At 52.9% G+C, this 23,285-nt stretch overlaps 13 protein-coding genes across 13 annotated transcripts; 7 read left to right on the top strand and 6 right to left on the bottom strand.

The window, feature by feature from the left end:
• Nucleotides 1–59: 59 nt before the first annotated feature.
• Nucleotides 60–1,721, bottom strand: RHO25_000550 (uncharacterized protein; the record flags this gene model as incomplete). The annotated part of the gene is made up of 1 exon (XM_023593163.2): nt 60–1,721. The coding sequence occupies one exon, from the start codon at nt 1,719–1,721 to the stop codon at nt 60–62; it is 1,662 nt and encodes a 553-aa protein (XP_023458753.1).
• A 1,249-nt stretch (nt 1,722–2,970) lies between these two features.
• On the top strand, nt 2,971–5,073 carry HSP90 (Heat shock protein 90; the record flags this gene model as incomplete). Its single annotated transcript, XM_023593162.2, has 1 exon — nt 2,971–5,073. The coding sequence occupies one exon, from the start codon at nt 2,971–2,973 to the stop codon at nt 5,071–5,073; it is 2,103 nt and encodes a 700-aa protein (XP_023458752.1).
• A 312-nt stretch (nt 5,074–5,385) lies between these two features.
• On the bottom strand, nt 5,386–6,472 carry RHO25_000548 (uncharacterized protein; the record flags this gene model as incomplete). Its single annotated transcript, XM_023593161.2, has 3 exons — nt 5,386–5,810; nt 5,893–6,324; nt 6,379–6,472. 3 exons carry the CDS (start codon nt 6,470–6,472, stop codon nt 5,386–5,388), a joined length of 951 nt encoding a protein of 316 aa, XP_023458755.1.
• Nucleotides 6,473–6,940: 468 nt separating this feature from the next.
• Nucleotides 6,941–7,876, bottom strand: RHO25_000547 (uncharacterized protein; the record flags this gene model as incomplete). Its single annotated transcript, XM_023593160.2, has 1 exon — nt 6,941–7,876. The coding sequence occupies one exon, from the start codon at nt 7,874–7,876 to the stop codon at nt 6,941–6,943; it is 936 nt and encodes a 311-aa protein (XP_023458754.1).
• Nucleotides 7,877–8,085: 209 nt separating this feature from the next.
• NOG2 (GTPase required for pre-60S ribosomal subunit nuclear export and maturation) lies at nt 8,086–10,188 on the top strand (the record flags this gene model as incomplete). Its single annotated transcript, XM_023593159.2, has 2 exons — nt 8,086–8,949; nt 9,274–10,188. 2 exons carry the CDS (start codon nt 8,086–8,088, stop codon nt 10,186–10,188), a joined length of 1,779 nt encoding a protein of 592 aa, XP_023458757.1.
• A 647-nt stretch (nt 10,189–10,835) lies between these two features.
• On the top strand, nt 10,836–11,448 carry RHO25_000545 (uncharacterized protein; the record flags this gene model as incomplete). The annotated part of the gene is made up of 2 exons (XM_023593158.2): nt 10,836–10,922; nt 11,161–11,448. 2 exons carry the CDS (start codon nt 10,836–10,838, stop codon nt 11,446–11,448), a joined length of 375 nt encoding a protein of 124 aa, XP_023458756.1.
• Nucleotides 11,449–12,002: 554 nt separating this feature from the next.
• RHO25_000544 (uncharacterized protein) lies at nt 12,003–12,569 on the bottom strand (the record flags this gene model as incomplete). Its single annotated transcript, XM_023593157.2, has 1 exon — nt 12,003–12,569. One exon carries the CDS (start codon nt 12,567–12,569, stop codon nt 12,003–12,005), a length of 567 nt encoding a protein of 188 aa, XP_023458759.1.
• A 581-nt stretch (nt 12,570–13,150) lies between these two features.
• Nucleotides 13,151–13,596, bottom strand: RHO25_000543 (uncharacterized protein; the record flags this gene model as incomplete). The annotated part of the gene is made up of 2 exons (XM_023593156.2): nt 13,151–13,286; nt 13,340–13,596. The coding sequence occupies 2 exons, from the start codon at nt 13,594–13,596 to the stop codon at nt 13,151–13,153; spliced, it is 393 nt and encodes a 130-aa protein (XP_023458758.1).
• A 323-nt stretch (nt 13,597–13,919) lies between these two features.
• Nucleotides 13,920–14,456, top strand: RHO25_000542 (uncharacterized protein; the record flags this gene model as incomplete). Its single annotated transcript, XM_023593155.2, has 2 exons — nt 13,920–13,960; nt 14,015–14,456. The coding sequence occupies 2 exons, from the start codon at nt 13,920–13,922 to the stop codon at nt 14,454–14,456; spliced, it is 483 nt and encodes a 160-aa protein (XP_023459786.1).
• Nucleotides 14,457–14,953: 497 nt separating this feature from the next.
• RHO25_000541 (uncharacterized protein) lies at nt 14,954–16,612 on the top strand (the record flags this gene model as incomplete). The annotated part of the gene is made up of 1 exon (XM_023593154.2): nt 14,954–16,612. One exon carries the CDS (start codon nt 14,954–14,956, stop codon nt 16,610–16,612), a length of 1,659 nt encoding a protein of 552 aa, XP_023459787.1.
• A 445-nt stretch (nt 16,613–17,057) lies between these two features.
• Nucleotides 17,058–18,159, bottom strand: RHO25_000540 (uncharacterized protein; the record flags this gene model as incomplete). The annotated part of the gene is made up of 5 exons (XM_023593153.1): nt 17,058–17,390; nt 17,442–17,637; nt 17,694–17,740; nt 17,792–17,857; nt 17,914–18,159. The coding sequence occupies 5 exons, from the start codon at nt 18,157–18,159 to the stop codon at nt 17,058–17,060; spliced, it is 888 nt and encodes a 295-aa protein (XP_023459788.1).
• A 673-nt stretch (nt 18,160–18,832) lies between these two features.
• On the top strand, nt 18,833–19,144 carry RHO25_000539 (uncharacterized protein; the record flags this gene model as incomplete). The annotated part of the gene is made up of 1 exon (XM_065602025.1): nt 18,833–19,144. The coding sequence occupies one exon, from the start codon at nt 18,833–18,835 to the stop codon at nt 19,142–19,144; it is 312 nt and encodes a 103-aa protein (XP_065458097.1).
• A 2,034-nt stretch (nt 19,145–21,178) lies between these two features.
• RHO25_000538 (uncharacterized protein) lies at nt 21,179–22,942 on the top strand (the record flags this gene model as incomplete). The annotated part of the gene is made up of 5 exons (XM_023593152.2): nt 21,179–21,465; nt 21,534–21,820; nt 21,882–21,901; nt 21,954–22,307; nt 22,361–22,942. The coding sequence occupies 5 exons, from the start codon at nt 21,179–21,181 to the stop codon at nt 22,940–22,942; spliced, it is 1,530 nt and encodes a 509-aa protein (XP_023459789.1).
• Between the last annotated feature and the right edge of the window lie 343 nt (nt 22,943–23,285).

Here is a 23,285-nt window from a genome sequence, read left to right as displayed (position 1 = left end):
CGCAATTTTTAGGTAGTCAAGTCTCCCGCATCATTGAGTCATCAAGCCATCAACCACGTTCAGTCATACGCCTCCGAAGTGGCGTCCACGTGCGACCAGCTGTGTCGCCTTGAGATGGGCCGCCCGTGTTGCAGCTGTTCTTTGCGCTCCTCGAAATCGTTTGCGGCTATCGTTGAGGCTTGACTGGCAGCGGCAGAGTACGACTCCTTCACATTGTGGCCCGCAACTTTGATGTCTTTGAGTTTCTCCGCCCATTCGTCCACGCAGTCAAGTGCCTCTTCTGGAGACTCTCGGTGCGAGAGGAGGAATGCCTGGATCTCAGCGGGTGTGAACAAGTTGGCTTCGACCTTTGCTGCGAATGCCTTGGCCAGCACGTCAATATCTGGCTGCGAATCGAGCACCGTCTCGCTGTCGTCAAATTCTTCATCGAGGTCCGTGTAGATCTGAGTGAAGAGGATGTTGGCAACTTCTTGACTGGCATTTCCCATGAAGATTTTGTGATCGATGCGGCCGGGGCGGACGAGAGCAGGGTCTAGGCTGTTGGCTGAATTAGAGGTCATGATCAGCAGGCGACCTTCTGCAGCGCCGGCGCCGTCAATAACGTTCAAGAGGCCGGAAAGAGTCACGCGTTTCTTCGGGGTTAAAAGGTCACTGCTGGGCTTCACAATGTTTTCGCGTTCAACACCAGCAGAATCGACATCTTCCATGAGGACAACACACTGTGTTGGGAGCTCCGCGAATAGAGTAGCGAGTTTACCGTCATCCATCTCGGTGCTCGTGAAGGAGAGAATATAGAGGTCAAGACCGAAATGGCCGGCGAGCGCTGTGCTGAACGAGGTCTTGCCCGTGCCAGGCGGCCCGTGCAGTAAGATACCTTTGCGCAAAGGGAGACCGCGTTGTGCATACCAATTGCTTGTCTCCGGTGCCAAGTACTTCTCCACGCTCGCAATGATGGCTTTCCTAGTGTCCACCTCCATTGCGACAGTATCGAGAGTCCGTACAGGGCGAGAGATTGGTTGATCCCAGACATCGTTGTCGCAGGAATAGCGCGACACACGATAGATATAGGTGTACGACTCGTCCTTGTTATCGTCTTGGATGTGCTCAAGAAAGTCTCGCAGGGGTCCGTTGTTTCCAGTAAGCGACAGGCAAGAGATTTTCAGATCTGGTTTCGCGGGCAAAGAGCGACCTCTCCGGCCATAGTCATCCGATTCGGCGGGCTTCTCGGCCACTTCTTGATCTTCGAAGCGAAGCCATCGGCCATCGTATTTGAACCAGGAGGTCTGAGCACTTGAAATGTACTTGTATGGCGTTTCTGAGGAGCGTCCGTATGTGCCCTCCCGGACCAATGTGACGGAGCGGCCTTGAAGCGAGGAAGTTTGATCAGCGATCCAGTCCTTGACGTGTTGACGGACGGTATCGCTGCCCTCAACCACAACCTCAGCGAAGAAGAACGACGTGACGTAGTTGATCGCGGTTTGCAGACGCAGAGGTTTCCAGAGATAGAGGTAGGATCCATATCCGAGGAAGGCGATTGGTACCAGCGTGGAAATGGCCTTTGCGAGGAACGGCGACCGCCGTTGAACTATGCGCAAGGCATTTTTGCAAACCTTCTCAGCATTGAGGTCGAAGATCTCTGCAGTCCCGGAGCGAAGGCCTGTGGCCACTTCGAACAAGGAGAGGGACAGGTGGATCGGCATCGGCGTCGACGGGGCAGGCATGGTTGCGACGGTGCTGCCGATGCCGTTCGACTGGGTGCTTGATCACTTATGCCAGAGGATGGCCGTGGAAATGGTAATTTAGAGTGGAGTGGTGGTTACGATCGAGTGTGGAGAGGCTTGTGATAAGGTATTTTCGAAATGCACAAGATGTGCCAGGCAAGCACGCGGCCTCGGGAAGCTTGTGAAAGGCAGGAGTAATAATCGTAGTCGTTGAATGTGGGTCCGGGTCAAGCAAAGGCAGATGTTTGCCTTCAGTTGTATTGCTATGGAGCATGCTGAGGAAGGAGAAGAAGGGATGTAGGAGAATATGGCAGATGGTTGAAAATAGGTTACCTGAGGCGAAGTCTGGCATACGAGCCTTATGCAGGACCGCAGGCAGGCGAGCGAGTGAGCATTGCGGCGTGGTGCTGCAGTGAGTCAGAAATAAACGGTGTACACATGCAGCGGCGTGCGGTGATGTTCAGCTGGCATCGCTGCCTGCCTGCGCCTTCTGAGCTGCTGCGCGTCGGCTGAACCGAAGGGCCGCCCACTGCGGGACGCCGGTCAATCCTGACTGTGATGTGGCTCCATTGAACAGTCAGGGACACAATGCTGCCTGACGCTGCGAATGTTCTTCTTGTCGGCAGAATGGTAGGTCGAAGAGTGCAATGAGGGGAGGACGAGAGGTGGATGGAAAGAGATGCAAGAGTGGTTCCGCGCTCAACCGCCGAGACTTTGATCACCGCCATGTCCTCTGCCAGCGCCGGTGTCCCACCAGACCATCGAAACTCATCATCGACCAGATTCCCGTAGACGTTTCGATGGAACTGTGCACCGCTCTGACTACTGCTCGGCGATGTAAAAAGCTGCTGTCCGCTCTGCTCTGCTCAGTTCGAGAGCGGCAGTAGCCGGCGCTAACTAGTGCAGCTGGAAAGTGTTATGGAAGGTACGAGAAATCGCTGGAGTTTCAGTGGAGGCAGGTGCGCATGGCCGAGCTCCAAACTATTTCTTCACAGCTACACGCACCTCACCTTCTTCTCTGCAACTGAGATACCCCATTGCGCTTCACATTTCCCGCGCTCTTTGATCAAATCACCCTCCACACGACACACACACTTTGACTAGACTGTGAGTCTCTCGACGCCACCGTTGCTATAGGCGATCTAAGCCCGCGCTCGCAGCTCTTGCTGTTTGCTCCCACGAACATCCACTGACCACCACACAAAGACATCCAGCGCACCTCCATCAGTCACATCACACCACCGCGATCATGTCGGGCGAGACGTTCGAGTTCCAGGCGGAGATCTCGCAGCTCCTGTCGCTCATCATCAACACCGTCTACAGCAACAAGGAGATCTTCCTGCGAGAACTCATCTCCAACGCTTCCGATGCCCTCGACAAGATCCGCTACGAGGCTCTCTCAGATCCCTCAAAGCTCGACTCAGCGAAAGACCTGCGCATTGACATCATCCCCGACAAGGAGAACAAGACGCTGACCATCCGCGACACCGGTATCGGCATGACCAAGGCTGACCTCGTCAACAACCTTGGTACCATCGCGCGCTCTGGCACCAAGCAGTTCATGGAGGCCCTCTCAGCAGGTGCCGACGTGTCCATGATTGGCCAGTTCGGTGTTGGTTTCTACTCGGCATATCTCGTTGCCGACCGCGTGACTGTTACATCGAAGCACAACGACGACGAGCAGTACACCTGGGAGTCGAGCGCCGGTGGCACTTTCACCATCTCGCAAGACACCGAGGGCGAGCAGCTCGGCCGTGGTACCCAGATTGTTCTCCACCTCAAGGATGAGCAGACTGACTACCTTGGCGAGAGCAAGATCAAGGAGGTTGTCAAGAAGCACTCCGAGTTCATTTCCTACCCCATCTACCTTCACGTGCTGAAGGAGACCGAGAAGGAGGTCCCAGACGAGGACGCCGAAGAGACGAAGGAGGAAGACTCCGACAACAAGCCAAAAGTCGAGGAGGTCGACGACGAGGAGGAAGAGAAGAAAGAGAAGAAGACCAAGAAGGTCAAGGAGAGCAAGATCGAGGAAGAGGAGCTCAACAAGACCAAGCCAATCTGGACTCGCAACCCACAAGACATCTCACAAGAGGAGTACGGTGCCTTCTACAAGTCGCTCTCCAACGACTGGGAAGACCACCTTGCCGTCAAGCACTTCTCTGTCGAGGGTCAGCTCGAATTCCGCGCCATCCTCTTCGTGCCAAAGCGTGCACCATTCGACCTCTTCGAGACCAAGAAGACCAAGAACAACATCAAGCTCTACGTCCGCCGTGTCTTCATCACCGACGATGCCACCGACCTCATTCCAGAGTGGCTCTCTTTCGTCAAGGGTGTCGTCGATTCTGAGGATCTCCCACTCAACCTGTCCCGTGAGACTCTCCAGCAGAACAAGATCATGAAGGTCATCAAGAAGAACATCGTCAAGAAGACTCTTGAGCTGTTCCAGGAGATTGCCGAGGACAAGGAGAACTTCGACAAGTTCTACACTGCCTTCAGCAAGAACATCAAGCTCGGTATTCACGAGGACAGCCAGAACCGCTCTGCTCTTGCCAAGCTCCTCCGCTACCAGTCCACCAAGTCTGGCGAGGAGACCACCTCTCTCCAGGACTACGTCACCCGCATGCCAGAGCACCAGAAGCAGATGTACTACATCACCGGCGAGTCCATCAAGGCTGTTGAGAAGTCGCCATTCCTCGACGCCCTCAAGGCCAAGAACTTCGAAGTGCTCTTCCTCGTTGACCCTATTGACGAGTACGCCTTCACTCAGCTCAAGGAGTTCGAAGGAAAGAAGCTCGTGGACATCACCAAGGACTTCGAGCTCGAGGAGACTGAGGACGAGAAGAAGAAGCGCGAGGAGGAGGAGAAGGAGTTTGAATCTCTTGCCAAGTCACTCAAGAACGTCCTTGGTGACAAGGTCGAGAAGGTTGTTGTCAGCCACAAGCTCGTCGGTGCTCCTTGCGCCATCCGTACCGGCCAATTCGGTTGGTCTGCCAACATGGAGCGTATCATGAAGGCCCAGGCCCTCCGTGACACCTCCATGTCCAGCTACATGAGCTCCAAGAAGACCTTCGAGATCTCGCCTGCCAACCCAATCATCAAGGAGTTGAAGAAGAAGGTTGAGACAGATGGCGAGAGCGACCGCACTGTCAAGAGCATCACCACTCTTCTCTACGAGACCTCGCTGCTTGTCTCTGGCTTCACTATCGATGAGCCAGCCGACTTCGCCGAGCGCATCCACAAGCTCGTGTCGCTCGGCCTCAACGTCGATGAGGACGTCGAGACCGAGGCAGAGGCTGCCGCACCAGCTCCTACCGAGGGCGCCACCGAGAGCGCCATGGAGGAGGTTGACTAGATGCATAGATGTGTGTATAGTCAATTGTAATGTGTCATGGGTTCACGCGCGAATTGAAGAAGGCATAACGGCTTAGAGACAAAGATCAGGCAAAACGGCGTTTTTTTCTGTGTCCTCTTTTGGGTGATGCACAAAAAGAGGCATTTGGCATGCATCATGGGGAATTTGAGTGACGACTTTTTCTGTATCAACAGTATTAGCAGTTCTGAAATCAGAGACTTGTTAATCTTCTGCTTTGCCTCCACTTTTCCTGTTCTTATAACGTTATCGTGATCATTCAACGCTCTGTATGTGCTGATGATATCGTCTATGCTACAACTTCGCACCTCTATCCTTCCTGATCTCCGTACTATCCACTCTCACGCCCTCATCGTCCTGCTCCTCGACACTCAAATCTGGCATCTTCCTCGGCATGATTCGTCTAGGCTCCGTGCCTTGCACCAACGCATATTTATCAAAATTTGTAACTCCCTCGTGATCGCGAAGGAAATCCTCATCAAGAACGAGTTTCCCATTGACATCTTTCGCAGGCGAGCGAATTATAGCGAGAATCGCATCGGAAAAGATCTCGGGTTTGCGAAGGGCGCTACGGGCTTCGCGTGTGCGGTTCGCTTGGGTTGCGGCGGAGTCGATTGCTGCGGCTGGCCAGATACTGGTTATGGCCATGTTGGATTTCCCTTGTCGTTCGAAGTCGACTGCTAGACCCATTGTGAGGGTTGACATGCCGAATTTGCCCACTGTGATTGTGAAGTCAGCTGGCTTCTGTCTTTTGCTTCGTTTTGTCCTGTCTACTGAAGGAAGAGGGAGGAAGATACTCACTCGCATATGCCGTCTTTCCTTTCACGAATCTTGAATAGATCGGTGGACTCACGACCACGATCCTTCTGTGTGCATTGTCTTTCCCATCATTCCAGACTTTGAGAACTTCTTGAACTACGGCGTATAAACCTTCGGGGTTGATCTTTTGCATTAATTGGAAACGCTTCAGGTCGGTTTTGTCGACTGAACTCCACCAGATTGCACCGGAGTTGTAGACCACGACATCGAGACGTTGCTTCCATGCAAAGGATTTGGTGATGAGGGTTTGGATTTGATCTGGGAAGCGGTTGTCGCAGGCGATTGCGAGGGATTCGTGGCCTAGATTGGAGATCTCGCGGGCGACTGTGGTGATTGTGGAGTCGGAGGAGTTGGGGTCGGGTGGGAAGGGAGCATTGGAGGAGGGAGAAGAGGTCGATTTGGCGGAGACGATTACTATGGTGGAAGATTTAGCCGCGCAGTCGATAGTACTCTTCATTCTTCTCTTACCAGCATATCCATTCTTTGCGAGGTCTATTGCGACTTGTCGTCCTATACCTCTTGAGGCGCCAATCACGAGAGCGACGGGTTGGTTTGGGGCCATGCCTTTGGAGCTTCTCTGCTAGGATCTGTGTCTGTGACGCTGACGAGAGTTTGAGCAATGAAGAGTATGCAGACCTACTGAATGCTGAAAGAGAGAGTGTACTGAACTACTGTCGCAAGCACGTATATGTGTCTGTGAGCTGTAGAGTAATCATGTTGCGAAGCAGAGGTCCGAGGTAGCTGTGGTTTGAACCCTGGGTCGCGGTTGGCTTCGCTGATCAGTAATCAGTAGAAAGAAGTACATGTAATTGGATTCAACCTCTGGAACAGAGTGCCACAGGCCGCAAGGCCATTGAATTCACGCCTCGCGGCTTCGACTCGTGCGTAAGGCATCGCAGTGGCAGGAGACCCATGCAAGCCATCTGCCGCACCATTTCTGGTGTTCCAATAAGCTCCTTCGGCTCGCACTGAAAGGCTCTCGGTGACAATCATACAGCATATATGTACATTTGCAGAAATGGCGAGTCTCTTACTGTCTCGCTTCCTTGTCCATCTTGCCCCCCGTGAGCGACTCAGCAATTCTCCTGATTCTGTCCTTGTTGATACCGCTATATCCAGCCGCATCGTCCATTGCTCTATCCGATGGGGCATTCTTCGCCCTCCTGAGCATATCCTGTACACGAGCTGGCCTCCCTTCTGCCCAAATGGACTTCCCTGTTCCTACACTATCCCACGCGCCCATGCTGGCACCAAATCCGACGGGCTTCTCGGGTGTACCAAATGCCGCATCGACTGCCTTGTCCAGCTGTTGCGGAGTGACGATGAAGTCACGCGCATTCATGTAGAGCGAATGTAGGGCATCCATGCGTTCTTCCTGTCTCCGAAGGAGATCTGCTTCGAGATTTAGACGCTTCCTCTCGAGTCGTTCTTCGCGGGTAGGGTCAGGGATTGGTTTGTTGAAAAGAGCGTCCAGATCGAGGTTGTTGCTTGGTGCTGTCAAGCGTTCGTCTTCGCGTTCGGGCATGTTCAATTGTTTCATTCGTTCTGCTTGCTTGGCTCGCGATCGGGCAGCGACGCGCTGCTCCTCGCTTTGCTGGCGCGCCTTCAAGCTCTTCAGACCTTCGCGCAGATTTTGTCGTCGGAGCTCGCTCATCTTGACTTTCCATTCTTCTCTGCTGCGAGGAGCAACTTTCTTTTCTCGCGCTGGCGGCTTCGTAGCAAGAGCGATCTGCTCGTCTGATGAAAGATCTTTCGGTGTTCCGGCGAAGACATTGCGAGGGACTGGCAGGACTCCTTTCACTGGTGGGTTGTATGGCACGGTTTGCTGTGGTGGCTCAGGAATCTCCACGAAGCGAGGATGTTCAGGGCCGACGGCCAGCTGTCGAGTGGTGGTTGAGAATGGTCGAGCGGTACATTGCGGGCACTTCCACGCTGATAGCGTCGATAATGAGGCCCGGGGCGGCATTGTGGATGATTGTACAGCGCAATGTGAGATGGCTGCTCGATGTGTCTCTGCGGACCCCCGAGCGGGCTTGAGGCTCAACTGAAATCTTGGCAACGCGACCCTCAAAAAGTTTCGCTGCTGCAAAGTCCAGCCACTCTTTCCTTCCACCGCCTCTCACACAATAACTTACACCACCGCCTTGCCCGCGACGCTTTGAGTAAACAGTCGCCATGGGTTCGGGAAAGAAGGAAGCCGCCCGCAAGGAGCGGCAGGGCAAGACCGGCGATGGCATGGCCAACGTCAAGACGAAGGGCGAGAACTTCTACCGTAGCGCGAAGCGGGTCAAGACGCTGAACATGTACAAGGAGGGCAAGGCTGTGCGCAACGCCAAAGGAGACATTGTGCAGGCTGCTTCGTATCAGAGCAAAGAAAAGCCCAGCGCGCGAGTCGAGCCGAACAGGAAATGGTTTACCAACACTCGAGTGATCTCTCAAGATGCGCTTGACAAATTCCGTGGGGCGGTAGAGGCACAGAGTAAAGACCCATACAGCTACTTGCTGAAACAGAACAAGCTTCCAATGAGCTTGATCAACGACAACAAGGACAAAGAACGAAAAGACGGTCTCATACAACACAAGGCCAAGATTCGGATAGAGAGCGAAAAGTTCGGCGACACATTTGGGCCCAAGGCGCAGCGAAAACGACCTCGACTGGCGGTCTCGAATATCGAAGATCTCGCAAATGCATCTGGTAAAGACTTTGATACCTACGAACAACGGTTAGAAGAGGCCCGCTTGTTGTCAGGCGCAGGAGATGTGGAAGCCGATACCGGGTTTACTGGTGGCGAAGACTACAAGAACGGCGAGCTCACAACAGCAAAAGAACCCGTCTTTTCAAAAGGCCAGAGCAAACGAATATGGAACGAACTGTACAAGGTCATCGACAGCTCAGACGTGATCATCCATGTGATCGACTGTCGAGATCCAGAAGGCACTCGGTGTCGCAGTGTGGAAAAGTACATGAGAGAAGAGGCACCTCACAAGCACTTGGTGTTCCTTCTCAACAAGTGCGATCTGGTGCCAACCACAGTCGCGGTAAGTCTGATCATTTCTTCGTATCCCATTCTACACGTGTCCGCCATTGCTCAAGTCAAGGTTTGCTTCCGCCACTCCAGGCAGTTCGATGAAGCAGACCTGTTACAGCGATGGCAGATTGAACCCCAGCTCCACCCGATCCTCTGCCGTTTTGGCATGATCACCTCGGAGCATTTGTGTCTTGTTTGAGTAGCGATCCGGATAGCTTCATGCTTCATTCCCGTGATGGACAGCTTAGTAACGGGACGTACATTAACTCACCTCATCTGCGGAATTCTGGGCGATCGAAAAGTCGGATCAAAAGTACTGACATAGCATTGCTAGGCCAAATGGGTAAAGATCCTTTCCCGCGAATACCCAACTCTTGCTTTCCACGCCAGCATGACAAACTCATTTGGCAAAGGCTCCTTGATTTCTCTACTCCGGCAATTTTCTTCGCTCCACAGCTCCCGCAAACAAATATCCGTGGGTTTCATCGGCTATCCCAACACAGGGAAATCCTCCATCATCAACACACTTCGCAAGAAGAAGGTCTGCACCACAGCGCCTATCCCCGGAGAGACCAAGGTCTGGCAATACATCACTCTTATGAAGCGTATCTACCTTATCGATTGTCCCGGAATCGTGCCACCCAGCATTACCGACACACCCGAAGACATCCTCCTCCGAGGCGTTGTTCGCGTGGAAAACGTTGAAAATCCAGCACAATATATTCCTGCCGTCCTCGGCCGCTGCAAACGACATCATCTCGAACGAACATACCAGATCAAGAACTGGACCGAAGACTCCCGGCCCTTTGAAGAGAAATCCGAGAAGGAGCGAGTGACTGAATCGATTGAGTTCCTGGAAATGCTCGCGCGAAAAGGCGGGCGATTATTGAAAGGAGGTGAGGCTGATATGGATGGTGTGGCAAAGATGGTGTTGAACGACTTCTTGAGAGGCAAGATCCCTTGGTTCAGTGCGCCGCCCAAAGCAGAAGGTGAGGAGGCTTTGGAGAGCAAGAAGGAAGGGAGCAGGGACGAGAAGCTGGGCATCACGCACAAGAGGAAGCTGGGTGAGATGCAGGCGGAGCAGGAGGATGATGAGGATGAAGACGAGGACGGTGAAGATTTTGAGGGATTCGATGAGAATGGGGAAGAGGATGAAGGTGAGGAGAGCGCCGATGAAGGTGGTGCAACAATCCATGCTGGAGACAGTGACAGCGAGGAACATGAAGATGAAGATTCTCCCGATTCATGACGAAAGTAATGATACCCCAAATGCAATGCAGTAATAGCATGACCACGATGGTCTGCGGTTTCCGTCGAATTGTATGTCTGAAGCTGCACTCTATGTCTCTCAAGTGAGATGGCAGCATTAAGAACATCTAAACCGTGTTCGCTGGTGCCCGTTCATGTTGGGAATCTAACTTCACCTGCTCAGCTGCCCGCCAAGCTGACCGTCGGCATTACCTCGCTGAAACACACGTCTTCCCCATTCACAGCACGTCGATGCATCATGTGAACAAGTACAAAACGCTTGAACGTCTGACGCGCAGCACACCGTCGCGCAAGTCTCGCCATGGTTACGCGCACACCACGCCACCACGAAACTGCCGCAGCGCCCTGAAAACGGATCTGCCGATGAAGTCATCGAGCATGAGCTTACCGCCTCAACCTGAACCACAGCACGAGGCGACTTCTTAGCTGTCCTGGCAAAAGCACTTTCCACACTCTTAGCATACTTTTCGTGAAGCTCTCTGACACCTCACTTCCCTTGTTCGCCCCCTCATCCTACAGAGAAATCAGGAATTCTCTTTCACGCACGAGATCGGACGCACTTTGCTGCAACGATCACATTGAGCAGAACGCAAGCTTGCTAGACCTCCGAGAAATCGAACCATCACAATGTCTCAGCAGAACGAGAACGCCCACAAGGGAAACCACCCTTCGTTGGTTGGAGGCCACGCACAGTATGTCAAGGGTTTGGGAGAGGTACGTTCTTCGACATCCATGCAACAGCCACGACAAGCCGGCCTGAAGAAGACGATGCACGAGCGAACAACCTCGCCATGACTCTTCTTCGTCTGATCGCCAGCTATGCTGAAGCGAACACACAAACGAGGTCTTGGTGACTCTGTCGCTCAGCACTGCAGTCACTCTTTACAGCAGTCCTCGTCATCAGTCATCATACAAGACGAAACCTAGCTAACTCGTGCCTCCGCACTTCTAGGCCGGTGTCGCCGCCGTAACCGGCAACTCTGCCTGGCAACGATCCGCCGACCACGACAAATCCGCCGGTGTCGCAGCTATGAAGGCTGCTTCCGCGGAACGCGATCCCAACGCGCAAGGTATGGGTAAAGTCGAAGAGCTTGCGGGTAAAGCCGTTGGATGCGAGGGTATGCAGCAGGAAGGTGCTGCAAGTGCTCAGAGGCGTCAGAGCAACAGCGAGGGTGTGCCCAAGGGGCAGAGCGGAGAGGGAAAGACTTATTATAGCAGAGGCGAGGGTGTTGAGATCTAGAGTCATGTGAGGGAAGGAAATGGGCTATGAGGTGGAAAATGGATATGGAACACGAGTGCTATTTAGCTGTATATGATGTTTATGCTTTCATGAAATGAATACGACTGTAGGCTAGTGTATAAATCATATGCTGCCTCTATGGATTGGAAGTCTACAGGCTCTGGTCTGCTCAGCTCAGCTCATGGTCGATGCGGGAAAGGCGGAGCTCTGAGCGTCGACCTTGAGATACTCTCCTCACAAGCTAGTCTGCTGCGGGCTGCTTGAACCTCACATATCTGTCGCGTCTAGACAGTGACTTGGCAGGAACGGCAGTGCCACAGAACTGGATCTCAAGTCCAAGCCAAAAGATAACTCTGTTTCCTCATGGCGGCAGTACCGGGTCAGGCAGTTAGTAACCTGTACTCCAGCAGATGTCCCGACCGGTTTCTCATGCCTATAGCTGGCTGGCGCAGCTTCCAGTAAACGGATATAGTCCACTTTCCACGAGCTCTTCAACAATCGTGGCTGAGTTACTCCTCGAGCGACAGCTCGTGCAAGTGTTCGCCTATGCTGCGTCACCCAATCCTCTTCTTCTCCTTCCTCCTAACCCAAACTTCCTCTTCCGTTTCCCCAAATCCATTCTCCCCACTCCTAATCTCTACGTCCCACACTCCCAACTTGTAGTTTCCCCGGTCACTCTGTCCAGTATTCACATCAAAACTCCAGCCATGTTTCGGACACTCAATCCCCGCACTAAGCACAATTCCAAAATCTTCAATATCGTATAGACTAGCTCGCGATAGTGGGTAGTTCTGATGCGGACACGAGTGATCTATCGCGTGGATCTTGTCTCGATATCGGAATACGAGGATCTGGGGCTGAATGCCGAGGGTCGTTTGGGCGACGTCGGGAGTCAGCTCTTCTGCGGAGGAAGAGCCTGGACCGGCGAGTTGAAGGATCTTGCAGGGTGTTGTGATGGTGGGGGAGGCGAAGATGTCTTCGGGATCGGCGGGAGGTTTTGTCGAGGAGAGTTTGGTGTTGTGTTTGCCTTCTGTTGGGGTTATGTCTTCGATTGCAGAGGCGTGTCCGACGTAGATCCAGGGATTGGGTGTTGCTTGAGGGGGTGCTCGGTAGGGTTGCATTGTGATGGGAACTGTAGGTGAGTTGGAAGATAAGGGAAAATTAAGAATACTTATGCTGAGCGGGTGATGGCCGTCGGGCTTTGCTTTGGAGAGAGCTCGGTCGACGGGTGTACGTGGCTCGGAGCGTGTCATCTGGAACATACAGGTCTACTGGCCATTGAAGGTAGCAACGCTCTGGGAGGCTTAGATGCGAAGGGTTGGAAGACAAGGTGATCTGCGAAAGGTAAGGTACCTTATCAGTCGAGCAGCTTGGGGTCTTGGCAGATGTGCATCCTCTGTGAAACATTGAAGGGATCCCCGTGCACTACACAAAATGCACCAGGCTACACTACTATGTGATCGCAGTCTTTGGAGGTGGAATATTTCCTGTCCATCAGCTATCCACGCTGCTGAGCCGCTGGACATTCGTTCGAAGAAAGCGAAGAGCATCAAAGCAGATTTACTGCTCCGCCTTGTGATTGATCCATCCTGACTTGAACAATGCCCGAGAGCTGGAGCTCAGGCCGACATGGTATTACATGTGATCGCTGGCTACTATACACATGGCGCTCGACGATTCCATTACTTTACTTCAAGCGAATTTAGCGCCCTTTTCCGCCTCGCTCGTCCTCGAATCCAATCTGCACCGGTGACTCTGGGAACTCCTTCTTGGCCTTCGCTTTGGATCCCTCATCTTTCTGCTCAGTGGCAACGCCGCCAGTGTCATTTGCTCGAGCACTGCCATCTTACATCAGTAGTGGTCGAGATTCTGAGCGTGATATAGAACTCACCTCCTCCCTGCCTTGCTCTCATATGCTTGCACATTTGGTTCGTGGTCTTTCTCCAAGATATGCTTCTTGTTCTCTCTCGGCCCTCCTACATCAGATTTGTGCAAGTCGCCCTTCTCTCCAGTCGAGCCTGCCAACGATGATACCGTAGAGCTGAAAGGTCGCGTTCGGGCTACCGTTCTTGAGACCGTGCTAGCACGTAGGGCACTTGCGCGAGTGGCAGTGCGGTAGAAGGTGAGGAACTCGGATGGTGAAGACATGGCTGTTTTGTGATCGCAGAACACGGCGTGAAGTGGTGAAAGGACAGACGTGCGTGCAGACGTGAAAGACTGTACAGCAGCTTACCAGTTACACAAAGGCCATCGTGATGGGCTCGGTTACGCTGAACATGTGGTTGCTAGGCGCGTGGTGATGAAATCATGACTGCGGGTGCCGCACACTGCGCACATGTGCAACGGCTCGTCATCCAAATGCCGATTGGCTTTTGACTAGCGCCAGATGCAAGTGAGGCTCAAATCTCGCTCGCGCCAACTCATCTGCAAACATCACTCTCACGACCAGACGACAGCCTGCGCGAGACACCATGGCGGCCGCAGTCGAAGACCCCGAGTTCCCATGCTCATTGTACGCCTTCCTTCTCCAGCACGAGCGCACCGCATTTGGCTGAGAGGCGGACAGGACGGTACACATTCCATTCCCTACAAATCGCTTGGCTCTGGCCGCTCTGCGGACACTCTCCGTCGACCAGGAACTATCACCGCTCGTCAAACGACATTTCAGTCTGGTCGAACCAGTCTCCAACATTCAGCGCGATCCCTCAAAGACTCCATTCGAGGCTTCACTATGGGACACGCCGCCCGCACAGTCCACAGAAGCACCGTCGAGCATCGTGAAGAGTGCCAGTAGTCAGGATGATGAAAGAAAGACGGTGTTGAAGACTGAGTATAAGGCTACCACAAATCGCATGTTGCGAGTGTCGGTCAATGGCTTCTTCGAGTCGCTAGGCACTGTCATGCAGACCATGGAAGAGCTTGATCTGGACGTGGTGCACGCGAAGGGACTGGAGAGCCTAGAAGGCGCTCAAGGTGTTGAGCAAGGCTTGACCGGAAGCACTGGTTGAGCAAACGGCACCACCATATCGACTCTGCTGGAGATATGGAAAAGACTTCGTGATGAGATCTGCCTTGGCAATCGCGGATATGGAAGCTACCTTTGCGGCACGATTCCAGCATCCACAAAGCGCCTCATATTTCAGTGTAAGGTCCTGTTTTGCACCGACAACACAGTAAGAGATGAATGTGAGAGCCACGGGAAGATTGAGACGGACAGTCTGCGGCACAGCCAGTGCAAGGTGCCTGCGACTACAACTGCTCTTTGAGACGGACACCAGAGGTCACATCTCATACGTCGCTTCAAATATCACGTCGTGAAATACTGAGCCATCTCGCAGGAATTCCCATTTTGATCGATTTGAATGCCCAGACATTGCCCGCATGCTTATCCGCCGCTTCGGCCAACTTCATGGCCGAGTGGGCCCATGCTATCTTGTTTCTTCCTATTCTCTTTGCGAAAGACTCTAAACGTGTTCTCCGCGAACATGCTGTATGAAAGTTCACGATGCGCCCCGAACTGCTACTCGTCGCCGCCCTCCCAGCCGCATCGGCCGTTTTTGATGCAAGAGAAGCCACCATTTCATCGACTCATCACGCGTTGTTCACGGGCCTGTCAACATGCAGAGAAGTCGTGTCGTCATTCATCACTCGCATAGAATCTTTCAACAACAAGACGAACGCTATATTATCTCTTAACCCGAGGGCTCTGGCTATCGCGGATGCCTTCGATGAACGCTTAAAAGCCAATAATGGCTCGTATGGCGCCTTGTTCTGCATTGCCACACTCCTCAAGGATAATTATGACACGTCAGAAATGCCAACTACAGGTGGCAGCCAGGCTCTCCGAGACTCCCGGCCGACTGAGGATGCACCTGTCGTTAAGGCCTTGAAGAAGGCTGATGCACTTATCCTCGGAAAAGCTAACCTTCACGAACTAGCTCTTGAGGGCCTCAGCGTCTCTTCTCTGGGCGGACAGACTATCAATCCCTATGACAGCACTCGAACGCCTGGTGGTAGCTCAGGTGGAACTGGGGCAGCTGTAGCAGCCAGTTTTGCAGTCTGGGGTACCGGGACAGACACCGTCAACAGCCTACGATCGCCGGCCAGTGCCAATAGCTTGTTCAGCTGCAGACCGACGCGAGGACTGATATCTCGGAGTGGAGTGATACCTATCAGTTACACACAGGACGTGTTAGGACCAATTGGCCGATGCGTGGAAGACGTAGCGACTGCGTTGACTGTGATGGCCGGGACGCCCTATGATGCAGCAGATAATGCCACAGCTCTTGCTCCAGCTGGGATTAAGGGCACTAATTTTGTCGAAGGACTCGCAACTGGATCACTTCAAGGGTTGCGACTGGGGCTCCTTGAGGGTTTCTTTAATCGTACCCCATCTGCCGAGACGGATCCTGTCAATGAAGCGATGGCGAACACCACAGAGAAATTACAAGCTGCAGGCGCAGCAATCGTCTCAATCGCTGATGACATGTACGATACTTCTACGCTCGCAAACCTCGACACACAGCGCTACGAATTTCGCGAACTATTGGACGCCTACCTACAGCGACCTACACTGGAAGGCTCTCATCCGAACACGACTTCAGAACTCTACCAGAGCGGTGATTTCGTCGTTATCCCGGCGCAGTACGAGTATGTCAACACAGCACTTGTTAGCTCGACGGCCAATGCAACATATTCCTCCGGGAACCTCACAAAACCATCATACGACACCATCCTGACCGGGGTCCAGAACCTGACACTCGCACTCAAAAGCACCGTCAAACAGCATAATCTCGATGCAATCATCTACCCCGAGCAGAAGAATCTCGTTGTCAAAATCGGCTCTCCTTCTCAAAGCGGCAGAAATGGAATTTTGGCAGCTCTGACAGGGACTCCCGTGGTCACGGTTCCTGTAGGATTCAGTCCCGCAACGGAAACGGCGCCCGAGGGTGTGCCGATTGGAATGGAAATTCTGGGACTGCCGTGGACAGATAAAGAGTTGTTGAAGATTGCGTGGCAGATCGAGAATAAGCTGGGAAGAGTGAGGAGGAGCCCGATATGGGCGTTGGAGGTGGTTGAGAGCAAGGACTATGAGCGTGTGCCGATTGTTGAACCGAATGTGGATGATGTGGGTCGGGAAGCGTATCCTTTGGGGACTTTGTGAGCTTTTGAGCGTAGGCACGGCTCCACCTGAAGGCACTGATGGCATAAAGCTGTCGCAGCTGTCGAGGCTGGGTTCATGCTCAGATTCGTAGTCTGTGGAGTGCACAGTGCCTGAGGCATGAGCCAAGCATAGCCTAAACAATTATTTCCCCTTCAGGAAGTTTCTTTCACGAGGTGACGGCACGCCATCGAACGCTTCGATCAGCTTCGCGTTACCTCCTACAAGATTCACTTTTGTATTTGGCTTAGTGTTGCACAACTGCATGCTGTCCGTTAGCCGAGCTCGGTGCGGCGGTGAACAGACACAGTTGTTGTGCAAGTGCATGTCTCAACAGTCTCGATTCTCCGCAAGTTGCTGAGCATGCAGAGGCAGCTGAACATGATCATACGCCGGGAAATGCGAAGAAATCGCTGATAGCAGCTTTCATGTTACACTTCGAACAACCTCACGGGTTCTTGTACCTGGGCGAGATCTTCCGCGCGCCATTATTTCGCATCGGTTTCGGTAGCTTGTCCCGGTCAATGTCATTGAGTACTCGCAAATTCAAAGGATGTGAGTTCTTCATCGACTGTGCAAAACCTCGTGTTGGTACTGCACCCAGATACTTGAGCTCCTCTTTCGATCGGTGGGCGTATTCATTCGTCATGCACACGCCGCAGATTGTGCAGAATGTTTTGTTGAGCACGTGGTGACTGAAGCTGTAGCGGCCGATGTTTCCGGACTCGGCTGCGGAGAGCACGACTTGTTTGGCTTGAGGGTATATCCAGATATAAGCATTCTATTCAAAGTGGTCAGCAAGAGCTGATCGAATAGGTGATGTGTGCTGTACCCGGACGCAGACGCTGCATGTGCACTCTGCGATGCGGCTGCTGTAAGTATCATCAAGAGTTTTGCTCATAAGAGCTAGACCGAACCCACCACAATGGCAGGAGCCAGTGTATAATTGCTGTCCTTTGGCTGCAGTTGGGACTTTGCCTTCATATTCTGGCGGTGCGTAGTCACCTCCTTCGGCAGCCCCATCATGTCTTGTGGGGTGTGTCAACACTGCGATTGGCAAGCAATTTGGGCGAGAAATACTCACTGCTGCCTCTTCAGCGCCCAGATGTCAAGATCTTGGAGAACACGAACCTAGCAATTTGAATTAGAATAGACCTGCGCCGCTCGATCCAGTTTTCTTACATTGAGATAAAGGGCATCCCCTGCGGTTTCTTCTGCCATGACAATCGAAGCACAAGTCGAACAGAACTAATCGTTGTCACTATCGCTGCAAGCAGAGCTTGGGATATGAATATGGCACCGACTTTGTGTGCCAGCTTCTCTGGACCAAAGGTATAGCTGCTGAGAGATTTCATATCACCCTTTTCAACTTTCAGATCCTTGCGACTTGAAGGGACCCACAGATAGCCCTTTTGAAAGCAAATGCTACAGTTGCACTCCGTGACTGTTTGAATCCGTGGCAGATCGATCTCGAAGATGAACGCTGTACAATGGCAGTTGCCTCGATATGTTTGGATCGGCGCTTGCCCGGTCTCGCCCATCTTCAGCATTGTGAAAGTCAGGATAGATCCAGTATGATCAGGATAGACAGCGAGGCGGCAAAGAGAGGCGCTGTCTTGACAAGAGAGGCGAACTTGTCGCGTCTTCTCCAGTACCCGGTCCAAACCGGCGCCATTGACGTGGTCGGCCGCGCTAGTCAGTCCAACTGTGTCTCAGAGGAGCAGCGTCTCAGGAACGCGAATGACCTTCCCCTCATTCACGCAAAGATGTTTCGCATATTCCATTGAAGGATACCCTTCTTGTTGCTGTAGCCACACTGCATGAGTGGGGAAGCTTGCTTCTCGTTGACCAACCTCGCATGGTGGTCCAGCACAATCAATAGCACAACGTCTTTGGGCATTGCAATGCTCGCCAACAAGTTGTCTCCGGCAGTTGGCCTACACGCCAGGCTAATAACCGAAAACCTGCATATTACGACGTGCATCTGCAGAAGATCGAGCGTTGCACGCTCGCACGCAGCGTGCTCCGTGGAGGAGAGTACGCGGCACAGTAAACTAACTTTGGTATGCCACTTGCCAAGTCAACTCTCAAAAGTTACTTTGCTGTGCCGCGAACTGGAGCTCCGTGTTCGACCAACGAAAGGCTTTGGAAGCGAGACAGGATAATAAGAACCGCCAGCTGGTGACAAGTTGTAATTTTCGCAATCAAACAAGCTCCTCGACCATGCTGCTTTTCCCCTCGAACACGCTTCACTTCATTACGGTTTTCGCCGCGGTAAGCAGTCTCAACATCGTCCTTGTTGGATCAGTACTGCTTCCTGAAGACGACTCTGGAGGTCTCGGCCCTCAACAGGCGATCAACATCAAGCCTTCGGACCAATGGCAACAGGCCAGATTTCAGAGTCGCGACCGCGTCTGCTTCGACATGCCTCAGCTGTCCTGTTGCGACGGTGCGCAGGGAGAGCCTCAGGACAAGTGTACCGAATGCGATAGCAATCAGCTCACAGCGCATTTCAAGCTCGAGCCGGGCGTTTGAAATAGGCCTGTCGCAGCGAAAGAAAAGGAGGATGGAGAGGCAAACCAGAAAGTTATGTATGCTGATGGTCTCGCTTGGTGGCCGCCCTCACATGCGGCCCCCAGAAAGGCAAATATCATTACCATCGACGGCATCCGATGGTTCAAGATCAATTCGGATGTTCCAGAGGAGCATACTGCGATGCTCGAGGCTTGGTGGACGAAAGAGGGTGCAAGTTATGATGAGTTGCCTGACGAGCTGCTGCAGTATGAGGTCGCATATCCCACATGAGAACTCGGCTCGACAGAGTGCTCTTGGCGAATGAGAGGCAGTAGGCGGAGACTCTCCTGGCGCTGCAAAGGGACCTGGTCTGCAGTCAGTGGTGTCGATGGCAGCCTGCATTTTCTCTCGATCATGCCCACTCAACGAATGGTGACAAGCCTGCAGAGTGGCTCGGATGTTAGCAGATGGACAACTGATCAAGACACGCTTCCTGATGGTCGGCTCTCGGTCTTCCAAGTACTCTGAATTCTGGCCTGGACGCCTGGTTAGACCTGCAATGACAGCATGTTGCAGCAATCAAGAACCAAAGGCTGGAGGAGCCGAAAGCGGCCTGGTCCGGATCTCGCATTAGCCTCGTCAGTAGGATTGTCAGTAGGATCAATAATGCTCAAACCTGTCGCTTGTCTCGAGCTTTGGCGAAGCTGTCACAGCTGTGAGGGTAATGTACATGCACGCCTGACCACGCATCATCGCTCAGAGCACTTGCACATCTCGCGGCGGCAGCGACGGCCGAGCAGTTGACGTGTCGCGCCCCAGAGTATAGATTGCCTTGACGCATCGGCGTGCCAACATACTTGGGTACTGTCGAGAGGCGCGTCAGGCTATCCCAGCGAGACCTCCACCACGCACTTCGACAGCGCTGCTGAATGGAAGCCGCACAGCCATCGGGTAAATGTCTGCACGGCCTCCTGCACAAATCGTGGCAAGCAAGGTTCGATGATCATGCTTTGCGCGTTTCTTCCCGAATGCACAGCGCATATCCAGACTAGGCTCTTGCTCTTTTACCCACGCGGGACGTATGAGAAACGGAATCGGCAGCAGAAATACCTCCCGTTTGCCGTTCGGTCGCCGTTTTCCGCTCGTTGCACGCCGTTGTAGCTGTCCGCCACGGCAAGAACGCGGCGAGTGGCTGGTGGATCGGAGGACGACGTGTATGCAGGTCAAATTGATGATGGAAGCCTGGCACTGCCTGTTGTGAGAATGTCAATCTACCAGTCTGTACCTTCCAATTCATGCTGCGAAAGGGTGTGGAGACGGAGACGGAGGCGGCAGAGACCGACATGCCGGTCTTGGCAAAGATCATCGCCGCAACGTTACGTCGACTGCTTGTCCTGTGTCGCACCAGAGCACACTTCAGCCTGCGGATATGAGGTAACCCTACGCTGTACTCTTGCCACTACCTCGCGCTGCTGCACTGGCCGTATTGCTCCAGGGATGATCTGCCCTTCGTTGAGTTAGCTTAGGGCTGCCAAAGCAACGATTTGCGTCAGACTCCTTCGTCAGCTGGCGATGCTCGAGAAGACTCACACAGAGGCCTTCGCAGGAGTGCAGAGGATGTGGTGTGTGACGCTGACCTACGACTAGTCGACATGTCACCTTCACGTGCGACCACATGCCGTGACGATGGCGCATGCTCGCACGCGTCTCAACTGCCAGGATCACAGATGAATCGACATGCGGTGGTGGGGAACCCCAACAGCTCCATCTGCCTAAGCAGACAATGTTTCGTTCCGATTCGCCAAGACACACGTACGCCCGCCGATCAGGCACCCCATCAAACACTCTAAAGCAGGCTACGCCGTGCTCGTTGGCCAGGGAAGTTTGACTTCGAGCCAAATTATGCTCTGCATAAAATCGGCAACGTAGTGCCCGCCCTGAAAGCATCATGGAATGGTGCGTGTGTCTGGAAAGAAAAAAGTCATATAAAGGATGGCCAGCTCCTCCTATGCTCGATCCTGCCAGAATAAGCATTTTTGAAGTGACAGCCGCACAATGTTGGTCCACGATCTTCCCGTAATTGGGAGTCTGTCTCCAAATGAAATCGCCAAAATATCTGGTTCTTGTGTCCTACTCTACCTCCTCTACCATGTGGCAGCAGCATTCTACACGGCCTATCTGGGACCGCTTCGCAAATATCCAGGTCCGCCACTCCGCGCTCTAACGAACATTCCACTGCTGCGCGCGACTGCACGAGGCGATGAGGATCTTATCAACGTGGAACTTCACAAGAAATACGGGCCGGTGGTCAGAGTCGCGCCAAAGCAGCTATCTTATGCTGGGTAAGTTGTCACACAAAATTTCCTCAGGCTGCTGGGCGCACGCTTACCTGATCTGATTGTGTCTTCAGAGGAGCTCAGGCGTGGAAGGACATCTACGGACACCGCAAGCAAGGCCAAGCCAGCAATGACAAGTACCGACCATTTTATGGTCAAAATTTCAACGGTGTCGATCATTTGATTACTGCTGATGATGCCGACCACACTCGACAACGCAGAGTGGTCTCGCATTCATTCGCGGATCGAACACTGAAGGATCTCGAGCCATTGCTCATGCGCTGGGTCACGAAGATGAAGGACAGACTGGACGGTTACGCGCAGAGCGGAGAGAAGGTCGATCTTCTCAAGTACTACAACTGTGAGTGAATCACATCCAACGCTACAGCTATCCACGAAACAGCTACTGATCAGCATTTTAGGCACGACTTTCGATATCATGGTATGTCTGCGAAAATCTTCGAGCGATGTACAACAATTTTAACAACATCTAGGGTGATTTGACATTCAGCGAAAGTCTGGGCATGCTTGACAATGGCGACTACTCGCCATGGGTCAAGACCATATTCAACGGCATCAAAATCGGTACCAAACTGCGCACTTTCCGGGAATTGAATGCAGTCACAGACTGGATCTTCGAGAGATTTATCTCCAGGAACCCAAAAGTTGCCAAGTCGCGTGCAGAGCACTGGAACTATTCTGCCGAGAGGGTTGCTCGAAGACTTGAGAGGACTCCCGAAACACCAGACTTGTGGACGAAGATCATTGAAAAGGGCGAAGGCGGAAAAGGTCTCACTTACGGAGAGCATGAAAGCAACGCATCATTGTTTATGATAGCCGGAACAGAGGTATGCTCACACGAAGAACGTAGCGACAAGCCCGTCCACTAACTCTAACCTAGACCACCGCCACGCTACTCTCCGGCGCCACCTACAACCTCCTCCGCAACCCAGAATATCTCTCCAAACTCACCAAGGAGATCCGCGAAGCCTTCTCCAGCTACGAAGAAATCAACATCGAATCCGTCCAACGTCTCAAATACCTCCACGCCGTCCTCCAAGAATCCCTCCGAATCTACCCTCCCGTCCCCGCCCGTCTGCCCCGCATAACACCCAAAGGCGGCGCCATCATCTGCGATGGATTCGTCCCCGAAGGAACCCAGATCGGCGTCCATCAACTCTCAACTTACCGCAACGAAGCGAATTTCAAGAGCCCTTATGAGTTCCGACCAGAACGATGGCTTGGAGATCCTGTTTACAAAGACGATGATCTCAATAGTCTTGAGCCATTTTCTTACGGACCTAGAAATTGTCTAGGAAAGAATCTCGCTTGGCATGAGATGAGATTGATTTTGACGACGGTGTTGTATCAGTTTGATTTGAAGCTTTGTGAGGAGAGTGAAGGGTGGAATGAGCAGAAGATTTATATTATTTGGGAGAAGAAGCCGCTTATGGTGGAGTTGAGTCCTGCGAAGAAGGATTGAGATTGAGAATATTGTTTCACGAAGAGCAGAGAGTGTGAGATGAGCGATTGATTGAGCGAAGCGAAAGCATTGGGAAGGGCGCAGCTGCTGTACGAAGACACGCACCAGGGGCAATAGCAATGACCTGACAGAATTAGCCGGCAGAGTCTGCACGGGAATGAATCTTTCGCTACTCCGGGCTGGGCGTTCACAGGACATAGATTGTATCGAATTATGCAAGACACATAACTACCATCGAAGGCCCAGACGCAATTGAAACAAGACATGTGGGGGCCAAGTTACCTAGCGCACATGTATGCACGGCAGCATCATGCCTTAGCTTCATTTCTTGACTTCATATGAC

Source organism: Cercospora beticola, chromosome 1, assembly GCF_033473495.1.
Source record: "Cercospora beticola chromosome 1, complete sequence".
Lineage (NCBI taxonomy): Eukaryota > Fungi > Ascomycota > Dothideomycetes > Mycosphaerellales > Mycosphaerellaceae > Cercospora > Cercospora beticola.
Note: the sequence above shows the minus strand (reverse complement) of the source record. Positions and strands in the feature narration are given on the sequence as shown.